The sequence below is a fragment of the Fusarium odoratissimum genome (assembly GCF_000260195.1).
Source record: "Fusarium odoratissimum NRRL 54006 unplaced genomic scaffold supercont1.45, whole genome shotgun sequence".
Taxonomy (NCBI): Eukaryota; Fungi; Ascomycota; class Sordariomycetes; order Hypocreales; family Nectriaceae; genus Fusarium; species Fusarium odoratissimum.
This window is the reverse complement of record NW_022158782.1, coordinates 42,959-60,164: the sequence shown is the minus strand read 5'-3', so window position 1 is coordinate 60,164 and position 17,206 is coordinate 42,959. Positions and strand designations below refer to the sequence as shown.

Genomic DNA, 17,206 nt, shown 5'->3' with positions numbered 1-17,206 from the left:
TTCGGGGCTGCAATGATTCCTAGGTACCGCTGTTAAGGCTACGGATTGCAGTTGAATAGTGCAACCACAATTCGAGCAACCATCCGGACGGAAATGCGCTGTTTCCTATTTGTATTTTGCTCTTCTTGTGTTAGCAACAAGCCTTGTTGATCAAGGCCTTTCCCTTGGCGCTTAGCGAGACAATTATACAAAAATGATTCTTGCATAAATTTGGGTAAAGCACGCCTCTGGGGGCAGCACTCCCAGATAATATTCCTACAGTACAAATGTCCCATTTATGAAAATGTAGTGGGAACCCTTCGAATGGCTAGGTATGTGACAGATCAGGTAGTTTAATCACAATGGCCTGTTGAACTAATTACTCTTAAGAGAGATCTAAAATTCATGTAAGGAGTCTAACTAGCTAACATGTATGTCCAACGTTACAGATCCTCCAAGGACTGCGAAACATAGAACGTAAATCAGAATCTACCTTTATATCGCCACCCTGCTGGGTGCATCATAATTTCCTGCTGATGCCTCAACACAACATATAAACTAACCCCATTATATTAACCTTGGGGCCGTAGTCCAATCATGCCTTGCACAGAGCTCCTCCGTTCTTCCAGTCACCAATACTCTTTGGGGCATATACGTAGTCGGTATGCTCAATTAGTTCCGAGACTTGTCTAATCTGACCATGGGTTGGGAGAACGCTGCAATTTTGTCAGTTTCTTGCGTTTCTTTTATTTATCGAGTAATAGGAAGCACTTACTAGGCGCTCTCTGGCAGACCATCTTTATCAAGCTGACCGAGCCACTCTCGCATTTCCCACCTGTCATTATTGGCATCAGGCATACCAGGGTGCCATGCGTCAGCCTCAATGACAGCAATGCCCGATTTGTTGGTAGGGCACTTGTCAGTGATAAAGGCATATGACCAGTCAATGGAGTGGGTTGCTTGCTCTTCCCAGATGAACCAGGCTTGGTGATTGATATCGCTATGGATGTAGGGGTGCGTTTCGCTAGCAGACAATCAGATCGTAGTTCTCAGCCGATTGATACAGGAAACCTACTTGAAGGTGATGAGCTCTGCACCGGGAATGCTCGACCAGTAGCTCGCTGCGATTTCAGGGACGATCAACTTGGCCCCAATTTTAACGTACTCAGCAGCTCCTCCGCTGTGATCACGGTGATGGTGAGTAGGCTGTTGCAGGAGTGTTAGTTTCCCATCACCAAAACTCGGTTCATCCTCAATCTTGGGAGCTTACCCAGAGGTATTTGATAGGCTTGCCAATGTTCTTGTCGATCCATTCGATCACCTGCTTGGTCCATTGGGGAGGTGCATCGCCAACGATAACATGGTCCTCGAACTCGATCACGAACTGCTTAACTCCCAGAAATTCGTCGTTGAAAATAAGCCAGTGAGCGTTGGGTAGACCGGGAACAATGTTTTTGTGCTTGATACTGTCGACAGAGTTGTTGCTAATGCCGGACCCAGGGCCAGACCAAAGCATGTTGCTGCTGAATTCGAGAATGTGCGCATGACTTAGACCCTCAGTCCTCTTGGGCGCTTCTTTGGGGAAGAATCCTTTTCCTTCCGATAGGCCATTGAAGTAGTTCTTGGGAAACTTGGGATTGATGGTGATTTCCTCGACGATGAACTCCTCGAGTGTTGCATCTAGCTTCTGCGTAGTGGAGTTATAAACGGTCTGGAACGTGTGGGGGAATTTGATGCCCTCGATGGCTTTGTATTGTGAAAGATAAAGGTCGTTTGTCGAAGGTCCATATATCATGTGATTCTCTTCGGTGCGAATGATGTGAGGGAGATGACTAGAAGCATCGAAGATAATGGTGATTTCGAGAACAGGATCATAAACTATCCGGGTTAGATCAGGATGGCCACATTCGAAGCCGGAAACCTACCAGCAGGTGTCTTGATTCCATTGATTAAAACCTCAATGGCCTTGGTACCATGATGAGCTTTCATCTAGGTAAGTCAGCAAACTCTGCAGTTGGTGATTCCCAACAGAATGTCTAATATTTACCTCCAACAAAAGCTTTGGCGAAAAGACGTTTCCTTGCAGGACGAGAAACTCTGCGAGGGCAGCTATAACAGCGAATCAGTCATCAACTGACTTCAGGAGCAGGAACAGAAGCCCAAACTGACCATCAACGTATCCGGATGTAAGGTTTGCAGGAAGCCAGATTTGATTGTTTCCACGAACATAGCATGCAAATCCATCTTTACCGCCGCGAACAACGAGAGAGTAGTCGAACTCATCAAGTCTAGCAGATGCCCAATACCAGTACTCTAATGCGGTGTAAGCCTCTCGCCTTACTAAAGAGGGAGATAACATTACGTACCACTGGGCCTGAAGGTACGGTCGATTCGCTGAGTCAACTGACCCGAGGAATAGCTGAAGGATACATTCTGAGAGCCAGAAATTGCGACAGCTGTGTCTGCTTTGTCCATGTTGTAGCTCTGCATAAGGCTGCGGGAATGATAGACACTGGATGGATTTGATAAGTTACGTGATTGATGGATTATTACTGCCTGACGTACTTTGGAGAGTGATAGGTGATTCCATCAATACCTGCAATGGTCTTCTCGCCGCCAAGCGCGGCCAGAGCTTGACTAATAAGAGTATCAGCAGTAGGAGGGTGCAAAGGGACCATCTTCGAGGCCGCAAGTGCCACCATAGCGAATGAGAGAGCGAGTATCTTCATAATGGATATGACGGAAATCGGTAATTGGATGTGAGGCCTGACATGCGATTATTGTTCTTTCATATTCCCTTCAATCCATTGCCAGAAAGACATGGCTTTTATAGATTTCCACCAGAGGTGAGAAATCGACCCTTGATATCAGATCACCTGGAAATGGAAGCTGAGGGTCCAGGGTCTGTGTTGAGGCTTAGCAGCGGAAGTTAGTCTAGCGCCTGATGCGTGGTCGCTGAGGTAAAATTGAAGCATAAGGGCGGACTTTAAATAACATCCGCTATGCGTCACGCCACAACATTGTGAGTATTTGAATATAATGACTTAGGTCTGATCGCGGACATTGTTAACACCCCGGATAAATTTGCTCTTGATGTTAATGCGTATGCTTTTTCTTTAAGATGGTGCGTCCGGCAGTATTTGTCTCACCGGAGTTTGCTTGGTCTGGAATGCTTGAGCCAACCTTTTCCAATTAGAACATGCCGTGAAAGATGTAATCAAGGAGGATTCATCATTCTATTTTGACCTGGACCTATACCTTGATGTTGAGGTCATCCTGACCAAAGACATAACGAACCATAAGCGGCTGAAAGGTATCATACTCTAGATCACTCAAAGCATTAACGCGCTCGGGGTGTTAAACTAGGCTTATCTCCTCGCCAAGTACAAGGGTGGCATGAATTCATTTATCCCCCAGGTTAAAATCAAAAGATACACAAGATTATACATGCTTAACTCCTATTTTAATAAGAACTTACAGAAAGCATAAAATGACAGCATTAATATGGCTATGAAGAGCAAGGCGTTGGATAATCAAGAGGCTAGGCGGCGGGTTATCAATCTTAATAATATTTTATCTGTGGCAGATGACTTAAAGCAATGTCAAGCATATAGGAAGTGAGATACATGATATTCTTGAGGCTTATTATTACTACAATGTGGCCTGCAAGTGTTTTATTAATAACATTTGCCACCAAGCTATGGGCCACTGCTTGCTTCTATGCCTAGGAAGTCCCCTGTGTCCTTTCTGTGAACAGTGGGTGCTAGATCTACGTGATGACAAGTTGTAAATAGAGTTCATTCCACCCACGCGAATATAGTGCCGGCAAGGCCCAGTCCTGTTAACCAATAGGTAGCCATTGGTGTCGGTCGGGGAGCATGCTCCCCGACCGTCGGCCTGTCGCTTGCATGAACCCCTCAGCGGTCATAGTCGGCTTTATCGATCCGGCAAATTGCATGCTACATAGGATGATCTCAACCAACGTTCTTGGCTTGGTGATCCACTGCACTAACAAAGGCATAAATTATCAATTGCTTCCTCTCATTATTAGCTTTGGGTAATAGACATCAAATCACAGATTTTACAATACCAGAAACAACAACAAACGCCTCTCAATGGAAAAGTTCGATGTCGCCGTAGTAGGCCTCGGAGCTCTTGGAAGCGCAGCAGCCTGGCAAGCGGCGCGAAAGGGAGCAAAGGTTGTGGGCTTTGAACAGTTTGAGTTCGGCCACGTCCGAGGCGCATCTCATGACACGTCTCGCATTGTCCGCACAGCATACGATGCTCCAGAATACGTCTCGCTCGCCAAAGCAGCCTACAAAGACTGGGCCGAACTGGAGAAAGACGCCGGCTTGAAGCTCTTGACCGTCACCGGTGGCATCGTTGTACTTGCAAATGATCGCACCTGGACATCCGGCTTCAAGGTCTCGGATTACACTGCGAGCCTCGACGCCAACAATGTACCCTACGAGCTTCTAGGTGCCAAAGAGGTCAACGAGCGATGGCCCAAACTTGACATTGGTGACGACGAGAATGCGGTGTACACCCCAGATACTGGCATTGCGCACGCGGCTAAATCGGTGACGGCGATGCAATTCGTTGCTCGCGCTCGCGGAGCCATTCTCAAGGAAAACACACCAGTAACGGCAGTTATACCCTTTGCAAAAGACCAAAACAACAAAGGAGTTATCGTCAAGACAGAAAAGGGCGACTTTCAGGCTCGGAAGGTCATTCTAGCTGCAGACGCCTGGACCAACAAACTGCTTGCTCCCCTAGGTGCACAAATTCCACTTGAGGTTATGCAAGAGCAAGTAACATACTTCAAGCCCAAAGAGCCCTCTTTATTTAATGCCGATCACTTCCCTGTATGGATTCGAATGGTTGATGGAAAGACATTCTATGGATTTCCCACTTTTGGCGAACCTACCATCAAGGCTGGCCGCGACGTGTCAAACAACCGCATGAGCCCAGAAGACCGGTCTTATATCCACTCTCCAAACCTCTTGGATGAGTTGAATGCATTCATGAGGGACTTTATATCCAAAGATGAGGAACTTGAAATCCTTCGCACGGTTACATGCCAGTATACGATTACCCCAGGCCGACATTTCATACTTAGCGCACTGGATGAGTACCCCGACATTTTGGTTGCATTGGGGGCGGCTCATGGTTTCAAATTCGCACCCGTTATCGGTCGTGTCATGGCAGAACTGGCTATAGATGGAAAGACAACTGAGGATCTCTCCAAGTTTGTCATCCCAGCGATTCAATCAGGTGTTCGAAGTAAAATTTAGCATGAGGTATATATAGCCATCATTATTTCACAATATATCTTGCTTCCATATACTGCAGTCATGATATTTAACACAGCATCTTTACCCAACAACGATATAACAAAGTGAATGTGTTTGTCAGCATTGACATGAGGTGCTAATGCGATCCTCGTTGTGATGGTAATTGGTTTGAAGTTTTGGCACTCAAACTGCTGCTCCTAAAATCATCGCGGCCAATAAATATGGTACAAGTCCCCCTAGTAGCTATTATACTTCGGCAAAGTAGAACTGACTTGTTGCAGGTGAAAATATAGTTCTTCACTTATACGGATGACCAAGACTTGACGGGTCAGTTTACTTCATGGTTAATAATGCTACTGTGGAACGTCTGAATGCATATATGGAAGAGAGAATATAGGACGAGAAAGCAATAACAGATGGCGCACCAAATATACAATAGAGGGAGCCCTTGAGTTAATGGCTGCTGACACAGGTACCATTCTAAGAGAGAAATACATTTAAAGCAAACATTGTAATAGGGATCGCATAATCGCTTCTTCCTACATAGATCGCTTCCCATAAGGCTCAAAGGGTAAAATCACAGCTATGATAGCCTAGTACATCCTGATTAGTAGCCTCTCTCAAAGATTGTTATAAGGGATAACTTACCATAACGATATAGAGCACAGCGCATACATAGATTGGTACTGATGTTGCAGTGTTGCCGTAAGCTGCTACAAACGAGGATACCAATCCCATAATTCGGTTTCCTGCTACAGCTATTCCGTTACCAGTTGCGCGATGAGCTGATGGCAGCACCTGAGTCGTGTCAGTCGATACACTTAGAGCCAGTCCTATTGATGATTTGACAAACCTCTGGAGTGTACGCATATACTAGGAAGAACTCATATCAGTAGGGTTCCTTTCATCCGTGTAAGCACCAGCGACTCACAAGTTCCATAGTAGATATTCAACGAAAAAGCTATAACACAGCTTAAGGCAACGTTCTGAGCCGGAGTTTTCACAGCAGTATAAGCAAAAAAGAAGGCCATGGTGATGAGCGCTCCAATTGCCATCGTATACTTGCGGCCCAGCAGCTTGGAATTGCACATAAATGCAGCAGCCACTGGCCCGAAGATTCCCGTGACACTGCTAAGCATGTAGTTCCTCCACTGATAATACGGTCCTGATTCTCCCGTTTCGGCACCACGACTGGCAAGGTAATCAGGAAGGAACACATAAAACAGTGGATATGCCAGGCCTAGAGACGTTAATTTCACGGTCACAAGGCAAGAAGGAGATTACGTTACCAATTAGAAGCCATGATATCCAAATTAGAATGGTTGAGATGGCGAGCTTCTTTGTCACGAACAATCCGTGGAAATGTGCCCAGAGCTCACCGAGGCTGTACCTAGACTTACCATAAGTGGAGTTGATGGTCCCCATAGACTCTAGTGCCTCAAACGTGAGACTACACGGCCGTTGATACTTCTTTGCAATATCTTGGAAGATAGCGACCACAGCAGCATCGTCCCCTTTGGCAAGAAGGTACTTTGGGGTCTCCTTGAGTCGGATCACTGTGACTCGTAGAATACTGCACGCAAAGACGAGAGCTCCATTACCGTACCAGACATATCGCCAGCCCTGTGATACAAATCAGTGTTAGGAACCAAGGCTATGGTGTATCAAGTGCCTGTACTAACCATGTTGTTATCTTTGGTACATGTATCAGCCTCCACGCAGATGTACTTGGGATTCGAGTAAATTGGCCAGCAAAAGGCGGCAACAATGACATATGCGAGCCCCCACCAGCAGGCCATCAACGTGACAAGCCATTGTTTGTGGCCAGGAAGAAACTCAAGGAATACAGTTGTGTCGAGAACGAGATTTCCGCCAGCACCAAATCTGTTACCCAGTGTTAGTAAGTTTGCGGCTTGGATGACGAGGAACCTACGCAGCTAGACCAACAAAGGTTGCAAGGACAATCCAATTAGGCGACGCACCGGCCGCAATGGCAAATACGGAAGATAAGAAGAGTGAAATGTTGAAAGCATAACGACGACCGATGACATCCGCACCTAAGCAGCAAATAAGAGTCTTGTCACAGAACTAGAAGGGGTATGTTGGGTTACCTAGTCCCCAGAATAATACCCCAACCAGCATTCCCGTATACACAGCCACATTGAGACCATAAGAGAACGCAGGGCGAAACTCGAGAGCAGCCTGGCCGGCAGTTACAGCTTGAAGAGCAAGGATGAGAGAATCAGCAGCGTAGCCGAAACCATTAAGGAAAAACAGCTTGAGGTGCATGTTTGTCCACCCGATCTCATCCATGGTCTACACAGTAGGTGGATTAGTCTGGGATTGTTCTTGTATACTTGGATTGGAGCTCGTTGGACCTTATTGATGAGGCGCATCTTGGCATCAAGGACTGGGTCGATCTCACGTAGAGAGAAGATTTGGTCATCTTCTGTTCCCATCTCGAAACTCAGGGTTTCGCCGGGCCGGTCGCCACTGGTACGTAGGTCGGCATAGCGCTCCCGGTCAGATAGCTTTTCCGATGGAGGAAGCATGGTAACTGGACCGCCAGTGGTGGATTTGTCTGACATGATCACGCAAGATATGGAAAGGAAATAGTGTATGCGAAGGCTACTCTGGTCTGGATGAATGACCAAATTGTGGAAACTCTCGACTAGAACGTGGAACCTGACGTGTCTTTTATTATTAATTTCGTACATTTTACTAGTTCCCATTTTGGCGTTGTCTTTCTTATCTAGCCAACAGTGAGAAATACATTTCACAGCCAGGTATAACTTTCCGTTGCATACTCTTGATTCGTTAATCCGCGAGTTGGCATCAGTCTAATAATCTAAACAGGGTTCGTGGAGCGGGGTAATCAGATATGGCATGGGGTACGGCGGACAGAAATCACATTCCCCGGTGCACAGGGAGCTCTTAGCTCGTCTGTCGGAGCAATGTTATGCATCAATTGATTACTACTTGTTATCAAAAGACCCATATATACCCTGTTCTGTTTAATCCAACGAATCAGAAAGAGTCAATTTCAGGATCGGCGTACCAAGTCCGAATCTCGAGGGCAGTGAGGGGTTTAAACTGGCAACGATAACTCAGGCACGTGGTCGGGGAATGTCACTTGGGCCTCCCCGGAAGCCGCACCGAGCGGGGCGGGGAGAGTATCGGATGCCCAAACAAGGCAATGGTCATGCGACAGTCATGATGGAGTTGCCGGTTACTGTTCCCGACCAACCAATGCAATGGTATATTGTAACAAAGATATCGCGCGTCGCAGAACAGTGCCGGTACAAGATAGGGACGATAGGAGGGTATGGAAGCTCTCGGGGAGGTCGGACCGTCTGAACTCTCAGGTTGTGAGTGCTGCCTCCCGTTCGTAGACGACGGAAAGATGGTTGAGGCATGGTTGGATAAGTTAAGAGAACGACCAAAGCTTCCTGTCTGACTTCCAATTACTTCTAATTTGTTGCTTTGCTATAAGCAAACTTAACTACTTCCTACTCTTAAGCCTTGAACAAGTTCTAACAATCTCACGTCAACACCATGTTTTCAAAACTCGGTTCGGTGCTGGCCATGACCAGCGTAAATGGAAACGCAATTCTCTCCAGCAAGCCAGATGTCCAAGAACCGCGAGCCCTCCCCGCGTCTTGGTATCGGCAGGATGAAATGTATCAGCTTGAGCGACGCGCCATCTTCTCTAAGCGATGGCTTCTTGCCACGCATAAATTACGCTTTACCAAGCCCGGAGACTTTCTCCGCTTTGAAGAGGCTGGTTATGCTTTTGTGCTGTGCCTAGACAAGGACGGAGAGACCATCAATGGCTTTCACAACATCTGCAGGCACAGAGCTTTCTCAATCGTCACAGAAGAGGCGGGAAACGCCAAGATCTTCTCTTGCAAATACCATGGCTGGTCATACGGCATAAACGGAAAACTTGCCAAGGCCCCGCGCTTCGACACCGTCCCAACGTTCAACAAAGAGAACCATAGCCTCTTTCCTGTCCATGTGCATATCGATGCCATTGGATTCGTGTGGGTCAACTTGGATGCGTCCCCGGAACCCGAAGTGAAATGGACGGACGACTTTGAGGGAATTGACTCGCAGGAACGATTTAAATACTTTGACTTCTCTCAATATCAATTTGATCACGTCTGGGGCATGCAGGGCAACTATAACTGGAAAACCCTTGCTGATAATTACAACGAATGTTATCATTGCCAGGTTGCACACCCAGATGTCAAAGCCATAACAGACTTGACCTTTTACTACACCGTGTCCAAGCCAGGCTACATTCAGCACTTTTCGCGGCCAAAGAAGGGAACGGAGCAAGACGATATCAAGATCAGTAGCACCTACTATTTCCCCAACTCCTGCATGACTGTTTCGTAAGTTCTGGTCCTTTAAATACTTGGTGAATGGAGACCTAATCTTTTTTTTTTTTCTTTCTCGCACAGGCCACATTTCTTCTACATGATGCGATGCGTACCAACATCAGTCGGCACCTGCTCAATGGAGTACGAAGTTTATCGCCATAAAGATGCCACCGACGAAGAATTTGAGAGGACCAACTCCTTCTTTAAGCGAGTTCTCGGGGAAGACAAGTATTTATGTGATGCGGTGCAGAAGAACTTGGAAGCAGGTGTCTTCACTAATGGAGAGCTGCATCCCGACTTGGAGAGCGCGCCGATCTTCTTCCAGAACACGGTTAGGCAGATTGTGACTGAGCACCGTAGAAAGGAGCAAGATTCGAAGGCGGAGATATGGCCAGCTCGTCGACATGTAGCAAATTCGGAGGTCACAAAGGGGGATGATAAGTTTTGTGATGGATTGGCTTGCAAGGCTGATAATGCTGACATGGAGTGGTGAGCTTTGAGATCTGGTGTACTTTGCTGTTCAAGGCAAAATCTTTTTCTACGGCTGTGAAGGTCTAGTACTGTGGGCTGGACCAACTGGACTAGGAGTAATAGAGCAGTATCTATATCCATGATGACTGAGTGCACTGCAATATCCAGATGTCTCACAAATAATTAGCCATAAAAACACAACAGACTTTGTTTTTGTTACAGACGGTTGCTTATCAGTACTTTGTCTAGGGTATGTTCCAAGTAGTACAAGTCAATGAAGTCACGCATCACGCTAGCGGCATGCTACCACCGTCGGCCCCGCACTCAACGAAGTTAGGTCTGGGCTCCAATGTGCATCCCCGCATTTGATAAGGCCGTTTATAAAGGTATCACCTAGCTTTGTACCTCAACAACACCCCTCTTGTCGCAAGCTTTTGTCTTGTCAATTGGCAAATACACGTCATGTACGGCGGTCGATCACATAAACGTCTGCACCAAGCGTGCGAGAACTGTCGGTGAGTCCACATGTAGCTAGCTGCAGCGGTTGGAGTGGCGGCGGTGCAATACTGATCAAACACGGACAGGAGGAAGAAAACTCGGTGTCCGGGCGAGAGACCGGCTTGCTCGAGCTGTACTCGCCTTTCAAAAACGTGCACATACCCAGAGATTCGAGGAAACCCTCTGGCCTCAGGTTCTCAAAATGGGAGCAGTTCAACAGACACAGTATGCTTGCTAGGAATCGTCCGGGCATAATTAAGTCATGTTACTCACGACGGGTGCTGTTTAGGAGAGACGGCTGGCCCAGCTCGAAGCAAAAATTCGTCTGATGGAAAGGCAAGAGTACGATCAACACTCCTCATCTTTGCCCTTTAGGTTCGTGTGGCTGATGATGCTAAACTTGAGTTCAACAGGCCGAATAGTGACATGGACTCTTTTGCCACAAGAATATCAGCGAACTCAGGCCAATCCCAGGACTGGCAGCTACCGCTGTCACCCAGCATTGACATGGATAGCTCACCAACGGTCAGGAAAGTTAGGATAAATTGGTCCACTGAATCATCTTGTTGGTTAACTAGTCGGAACAGCCTATTGCCACCGAGGGATGTTCTGGAAGATGTCGTCGATGCGTATTTCCAATATTGTCACAAGCAGCCCTTATGGCTATTCAATCGGGAAGACTTTTCCTCGATCCAGGATTGTAGTGAGGAGACACTCTTGACCCTACTGGCCCTTGCTTCGTGCCATTCGAAGCATCCTTTCTTTGAAGGTCGCCTGCACGAATTGAGTCAAACCTATGCACAGGCTGCGAGAGAGGGAATCATGCAACAGGTGGGCGAGGGCAAGGTCTCAATAACGACAATTCAGAACCTCTGCATACTGACACTGGCCAATATACAAGGTAAATCTCCTGCGTATCCCAGCTGATCAGGTATGTGCTAAACAGGCTCTATAGCCAACATAACGACCCTGGCATATCTGCACGTGGGCATAGCAGTGACAGTCGCGAAATGTTCAAATCTCGATGTCGAGACCTGCGCCCTTGCCGACTTTGGCTCGCGCGCAGAAACGCGGAGAAGAGTGTTCTGGAGCCTACACTTACTACAGCAGATGTACGGGCATCAATCCTTCACCACGGACATCTTACAAGATATTACCAGACCGCAATACATTGCGACGCATGCAGATCCCCGGAAGAGCTTCAATGAGATGCCCCCAGCCATTCCACGCGAAGAGATATCAGGCCAAGACGAAACAACGAGTGCTGATAAGAAGAGCGGGACATGGGCCTACATGATCCAGACGTCTACACTGTGGGGAGAGGTCCGCACATACGTAAAGCAATGGGCTCAGCAGACCAACAACGCACCGCCTCCTTGGTCCATCGAGTCTGGATACGCCGTCATCAACGCCTATCTCATGGACTCAGAGACGAAATTCCCAGACCGCCACCGATTTGATAGCGCGCGATTTACCGACCAAGAAAGCCGACACCTTCAGAGCAATCGAGGATATTGGAGTCCATGGGTATACCAGCAATTCGCACATCACACCATACATAATATGCTAAACCATCCCTTTCTGTATTCGTCGCGGCCGCAACAGTCGGCTCAATTAGGAGTCCCCAACACATTCTGGAAAACATCCTCAGAACTTGCTTTTATCCACAGCACATGGGTTGCACGCCTCATCGAGATGGTCGTCCATAAAGAATATCGCGTCTCGGATCCATTTATTGGTCATTGTGCGGCGATCGCGGCGACCATTCATATCTACTTTTGTCGGGCGGCTGACAAAACTACCAGGGAGGCGGCGCTGGATAGACTGACGAAATGTGTCGCATTTTTGGCTGAACTGGCTTTGCTTTGGCCTTCATGTAGATGGTTGGTAAGTAGGACCATGATACATCTGTATTTTACTGGAACGGAACATTAATCCTTCATAGCACGAAAGACTTCAGTCTTTGATCCGGGCGGCTTTCGAAATAGATCATGAGCAAGAAAAGGACCAAGACGTCCCACCACCGAGGACCATTTCGATCAACACGCGTTTAATGTGGGATATACTTCTTTACAACTCTGGCGCTTACAGGGGCACGACGAGTTCTCCCCAGACAAGAAGTCTTTTCGATGGCAGCTCTCTTTTTCCAGAGGACAACACAGATGATGGAGAAGACATCGTTGAGATAGATAATTTCCACAGCCCAACTGTTGAAGTGAGTCTGGGGAATGGACAGGCATTGCCGCCACAGTCGGGAAGGCGAAGAACGAGATCTGGTCAGGGAACCCAGGAGGCCCAAGCAAATCTTCTAGCTCAATCTTCTTCTATCCCAGAAGCTTCCGGAGGTTCCACGGAACATACGCCCCTCGCTTCTTGGCCCATGTCTTTAGATATGGCGTATGATCCGTTCTTTCAATTCCAAGATTCAGGTGGTCCGTTTTTTGGAACATGGGAAGTAGGAAATCTGTAATTTTTGTACGCTATAGTATTTGGATTAGAGCTAGCCTGAGCCCATTGCTGTAACAGGAGGCAAGATTATAATTAACCGGAGTTCAATTCTTTACCAGTACATAAGTCTCAACTACTCCCGATTATGACCGCTTCTAAACCTCGAAGTAGATCCGCCAAGAGGTCTTCTGGATCCTCCACACCAATACTAATTCTCAAAAAGTCCTTTGTCACCGTCGAGTCCGTCATTGTCCTCCACTCAATCAAACTTTCTACACCGCCGAGGCTGGTCGCATGATGGAAGAGCATCAACTTGGACGGAAGATTCCGGGCATATTCCACCTTGTGAAGAGTTAGAGAAAACACGGGTCCATATCCTCGAGGCATTTGTTTTCGCAGCCAGCTTCCTTCCGTATTGGCTTCGTCTTGCAGACTGGCGTGATGAATCTCTTTGACCACTTTCTGGATGACGTGAACCTCTTTATCGCTGAGACTTCTCGATGATGACTGCCGACAAGTCCCTACCAAGCCAAGTCTTAATGCACTAACGATAGCCTCCGCTGATTGGCTTTGCTTGAGAACTCTCATCTCGAGAGTGCGGATGCTCCTGGTTGCAAGCCAGCTATCAAAACCTGCCATGACAGACCCAAGGTACAATCGGTCCCGATGGAGTTGCTGTAGCCATTCGTTACCGGGGCTGCCACTCTTGATCGCCAAAACGCCACATAGGAAATCGGAATGGCCACCGATGTATTTTGTTCCAGAGTGCATGACGATATCTGCACCCTGGATGAATGCGTCTTGGAGTGGAGGAGGCGCAAACGTCGAGTCTACGCTGAGATAGGCACCTCTGGAATGGGCACGGTCTGCATAATACTGAATGTGAAAGGCTTTTCCAGTCGGATTAACAGGTGTCTCAAGATGAATCAAGTCGCCTGGACCTAATTGGTCGACGGCACAGTCGAGTGAGAGCACCTCCGTGCCAGACGAACGGGCATAGAGGTCCAGGGTCCCATGGCATCCGTGGTATCCCGCGCCGATAGAGACTTTCTTGGGTCTCAGCATGATCAGCAAAGCATGAAATGCTGCAAGACCAGAGGAGTAGGCAATGCAGGGTTGGCCCAGAATAGAAGATAAGACGGTTTCAAGGCGCGATAGTCCTGGTGTGGATTGTCTTGAATAGCAGTGCTCCCCGATATCTAGAACCGGATACGAAGGTCTCTCGTGGTGTTCTCGCATGCGGTCTGGAGCCCGTGGATAACGGAAGGTTGCGGCAACGTGAATTGGCGGTGCCACGTCGTCGACATTGTTGAGGACATCATCTGCGTGTACGGCTTGTGTGGCAGTTGACAGATTGGGTAAAGCGTTTGCTAAGTTGATTCTGAAACTTTGCTCTATTGGATCCATTTCTTCTATTTGTCAAGACAAGTCGCAAAGCTTACAAGACAATGTTCCGGGGTTCTGTTGCTGGAAGGCTTGATTGCTTCTTATTTAGTGATCCTTTAAATACAATAGCGTTATTAGAAAATCTGTCAACCTCTGTTACTTATCTCGGTGGTTTTTTACCGGCGCTTGGCCCATGATCCTTCCATTGTCCCCGATATGGGTTCATTGAGTTGGCGGCGGAGAGATTGCATTGCACCCGGCCACGTGACCGGACTCCCTGCTTTTGGTATTCTCAGCCAAGGGCTTTTGGTAGTAGGCGGACAAATTATTCTTGCCTAAGTAGTCACTATAGTTGCAGCCACTAATGCAGTTTCTTATTCATTCTGTCTCTGCATGAGGAGGTGTTAAATAATTACATCAGTAATAAGACTTTGCATCTAGACATAGCTTATGAAAGTTGATACTAAGATCCCGGAATATATAGATTTAACTAATAAAGGAATTCATTAAATTTATAAGACTAACTAACTTCTGCATAGTTATATAAGCTCTTGCCATTTAGAACAAGACTCCTTTTAACTGCAAAATAACAATATTAAAACAGGGTGTATTATATATAAAATGGTTCCAAGAAATAGAGTAAGTTGTTTACAATAATCTAAGAGAGGTATTTGGATTCTGAGCTTCCTTCTATTCGTTCTTCTCTGTAGTTGATGACAAAGTGAAGAGCAAGTCGCGCTCTATCTTATGCATTTGCCGCTCCCGTATCCTTGCCCTTGACCGATTTCCATGGAAGAAACACAGCAGGGATCAATGCAAGGACAGCCATAGCAACCGAGACGTACCACGTATTGGTCAGAGCTTTGCTGTAGGCAACCAGGACACTATGCAAGATCTTTGCCGGTACTCGTTCTCGCAACTCGGTCGCCCCAATTGACAGGACGGTTTTGGGATCAACACCGGCGACACCCCGCAGTTCAACAGCCAGTTGGTTGGTGAAGATGTTCTGGCCCACCTGTACAAACACACTGCCACCAAGGGTCTGGGAGAGCATCAATATCGCCGTACCAACCGGGATATCGTGCTCAGCCAAGGCAGTCTGTACTGCGACAAGGGGTAACTGCATGCCCAAGCCTGCCCCAATGCCGTACAATGCCTGGTAGCCAATCCATGCGGGAGAGCTCGTGCTTAATCGGAACGTGGTCAATAGCCCAGCACCAATGCTCATCAATACAGCGGACACAAGAATCAAGGGTGTGTAGTAGCCAAGGGCGCTGACTGCACCTCCAGCAAGGACCGACATAATAACCAAGCCGAGGATCATTGGCAGGTTCATAATTCCGGACCGCACAGCACTGGCACCCTTGACAGACTGGAACCAAATCGGGATCTGGAAGAAGAGTTAGCTGGAACTCGAGAGTGGAGCGATATTGGTAACATACGTAGTAAACAAGAAGAAAGAAAGAAGCACCGAAGCAAACAGCAAACGCGGCACAGCTCCAAACAGTCCGGTTGGATAAGATCCTTGGAGGAACAGTAGCCTTGTCTTGTTTCCACCATTGGATCGCTGCGAACAGCAAGATAAGAACGCCAAACACAACAAAAAGGCCGATAATACGACCATTAGACCAAGGATACTTCGATCCACCCCATTGCAGTGCAAGAAGAAGGGAGATGATGGCTGGTAAGAAACAAGCTGAGCCTTCGAGGTCAAAGTTGGAAAGTTGTTCCTTCCAAGACGACTTGTTCTTCGGCGAGCCGCTTTGGGGAGGGTTGAAGAAGAAGGTAACGAAGAGAACGGTAACGACACCCAGAGGAAGGTTAATGTAGAAGCACCACCTCCACGTAAGCTTATCGGTAAAGGCGCCGCCCATAAGTGGCCCCGCGACGCTCGAAACGCCGTACATACCCGCCAGTATGCCGATATGGGTCGGTCTCTGCCGCATCGGGACGCTGAGTACGATGATTAGGACAGCTCCAGAGAAGATACCGGCTGAGCCAATGCCAGCAAGGGAACGGCCGATGATCAGCGCGGTGGATGTAGGGGCAGCGCCGCAGACGAGGGAACCGAGCTCGAAGAAGCCGATGGCAACGAGGAAGACCCATTTAACGGAGTAGAAAGAGTAGAGCTTGCCGAAGAAGAGCTGGAAGCTGCAGGTGGTAAGTAGATAGGCGGAGCCGTACCTGTTGCAAACCGAGGTTAGTATACTGATGTACTGCTAGAGAGGAGCAGGGGTGGAAGTGGACGGGCTTACCAACCCAGATCGTCCAATGCCTGGAATTCGTCCGTAATACGCGGGATTGCCGTTGCAATGATAGTATTGTCCTGTCTGAATCTTAGTACCAATGAACTTTGGATATATAGATGCCAAAGGATCGTACAAGTGCCATGCAAAAGACTGCCGAGCAAAGGCCGATCATGACTAAAGTCAGTTTCCAACCGCTCAAGCTTTTTGTCCCCAGATCGACCATCGAAGTTCCACTAGCGTAGGAGCCGGCGCAATCGTTAACCTTCTCCTGTTGCCGGTCCTGTTCAGGGATGATCGACGAGGGCGCCATATCGGTCTCGTAGTTGTTCGACATTGGAGCTGGTGTAGGTATTGCAGTGGTTTTAAAGGAGAGCCTGAGACACGGTGTATTTGATAGTCTTGAAAATGATAGGGGGAGATGAAAACCAAGTTGATGTGGTGGCATAGAAATAGGGCTTCCGTCTTTTATCTATAGCAGCTCGTTGCGGGTTGGGTC

At 47.7% G+C, this 17,206-nt stretch overlaps 7 protein-coding genes across 8 annotated transcripts; 3 read left to right on the top strand and 4 right to left on the bottom strand.

Annotated features, from left to right (window-relative positions):
* Positions 1-574: 574 nt before the first annotated feature.
* On the bottom strand, positions 575-2,708 carry FOIG_14867 (uncharacterized protein; the record flags this gene model as incomplete). Its single annotated transcript, XM_031216159.1, has 7 exons — positions 575-695; positions 755-1,003; positions 1,055-1,185; positions 1,250-1,857; positions 2,149-2,292; positions 2,346-2,491; positions 2,545-2,708. 7 exons carry the CDS (start codon positions 2,706-2,708, stop codon positions 575-577), a joined length of 1,563 nt encoding a protein of 520 aa, XP_031054075.1.
* Positions 2,709-3,908: 1,200 nt separating this feature from the next.
* Positions 3,909-5,345, top strand: FOIG_14866 (sarcosine oxidase). Its single transcript, XM_031216158.1, has one exon. The coding sequence runs from the start codon at positions 4,095-4,097 to the stop codon at positions 5,271-5,273; it is 1,179 nt and encodes a 392-aa protein (XP_031054074.1). The 5' UTR covers positions 3,909-4,094; the 3' UTR covers positions 5,274-5,345.
* A 434-nt stretch (positions 5,346-5,779) lies between these two features.
* FOIG_14865 (uncharacterized protein) lies at positions 5,780-7,866 on the bottom strand. Its single transcript, XM_031216157.1, has 9 exons — positions 7,652-7,866; positions 7,385-7,589; positions 7,207-7,330; positions 6,956-7,157; positions 6,563-6,896; positions 6,205-6,513; positions 6,127-6,146; positions 5,922-6,071; positions 5,780-5,866 (listed from the first exon to the last, which is right to left on the bottom strand). Exons 1-9 carry the CDS (start codon positions 7,859-7,861, stop codon positions 5,813-5,815), a joined length of 1,608 nt encoding a protein of 535 aa, XP_031054073.1. The 5' UTR covers positions 7,862-7,866; the 3' UTR covers positions 5,780-5,812.
* A 962-nt stretch (positions 7,867-8,828) lies between these two features.
* Positions 8,829-10,151, top strand: FOIG_14864 (cytochrome P450 oxidoreductase; the record flags this gene model as incomplete). Its single annotated transcript, XM_031216156.1, has 2 exons — positions 8,829-9,670; positions 9,740-10,151. 2 exons carry the CDS (start codon positions 8,829-8,831, stop codon positions 10,149-10,151), a joined length of 1,254 nt encoding a protein of 417 aa, XP_031054072.1.
* A 328-nt stretch (positions 10,152-10,479) lies between these two features.
* On the top strand, positions 10,480-13,194 carry FOIG_14863 (uncharacterized protein). Of its 2 annotated transcripts, XM_031216154.1 has the most exons (6): positions 10,480-10,644; positions 10,714-10,852; positions 10,917-10,969; positions 11,041-11,528; positions 11,583-12,514; positions 12,573-13,194. In XM_031216154.1, exons 1-6 carry the CDS (start codon positions 10,592-10,594, stop codon positions 13,095-13,097), a joined length of 2,190 nt encoding a protein of 729 aa, XP_031054070.1. In that variant the 5' UTR covers positions 10,480-10,591; the 3' UTR covers positions 13,098-13,194. The 2 variants fall into 2 exon arrangements, with proteins under 2 accessions (XP_031054070.1, XP_031054071.1); XM_031216155.1 differs by having other exon boundaries at positions 10,714-10,969.
* Positions 13,195-13,204: 10 nt separating this feature from the next.
* On the bottom strand, positions 13,205-14,482 carry FOIG_14862 (cystathionine beta-lyase; the record flags this gene model as incomplete). The annotated part of the gene is made up of 1 exon (XM_031216153.1): positions 13,205-14,482. The coding sequence occupies one exon, from the start codon at positions 14,480-14,482 to the stop codon at positions 13,205-13,207; it is 1,278 nt and encodes a 425-aa protein (XP_031054069.1).
* Positions 14,483-15,206: 724 nt separating this feature from the next.
* Positions 15,207-17,044, bottom strand: FOIG_14861 (uncharacterized protein; the record flags this gene model as incomplete). The annotated part of the gene is made up of 4 exons (XM_031216152.1): positions 15,207-15,851; positions 15,904-16,645; positions 16,717-16,787; positions 16,844-17,044. The coding sequence occupies 4 exons, from the start codon at positions 17,042-17,044 to the stop codon at positions 15,207-15,209; spliced, it is 1,659 nt and encodes a 552-aa protein (XP_031054068.1).
* Positions 17,045-17,206: the final 162 nt, after the last annotated feature.

Coding starts and splice junctions, on each gene's coding strand:
- FOIG_14866 (XM_031216158.1), top strand. CDS start 4,095: ATGGAAAAGTTCGATGTCGCCGTAGTAGGCCTCGGAGCTCTTGGAAGC.
- FOIG_14865 (XM_031216157.1), bottom strand. CDS start 7,861: ATGTCAGACAAATCCACCACTGGCGGTCCAGTTACCATGCTTCCTCCA. Junction 7,331..7,384: donor GGTATTATTCTGGGGACTAG/GTAACCCAACAT, acceptor TTTGCTGCTTAG/GTGCGGATGTCATCGGTCGT. Junction 6,072..6,126: donor TATATGCGTACACTCCAGAG/GTTTGTCAAATC, acceptor GACACGACTCAG/GTGCTGCCATCAGCTCATCG.
- FOIG_14863 (XM_031216154.1), top strand. CDS start 10,592: ATGTACGGCGGTCGATCACATAAACGTCTGCACCAAGCGTGCGAGAAC. Junction 10,853..10,916: donor GGAGCAGTTCAACAGACACA/GTATGCTTGCTA, acceptor GGTGCTGTTTAG/GAGAGACGGCTGGCCCAGCT. Junction 10,970..11,040: donor CGTCTGATGGAAAGGCAAGA/GTACGATCAACA, acceptor TGAGTTCAACAG/GCCGAATAGTGACATGGACT.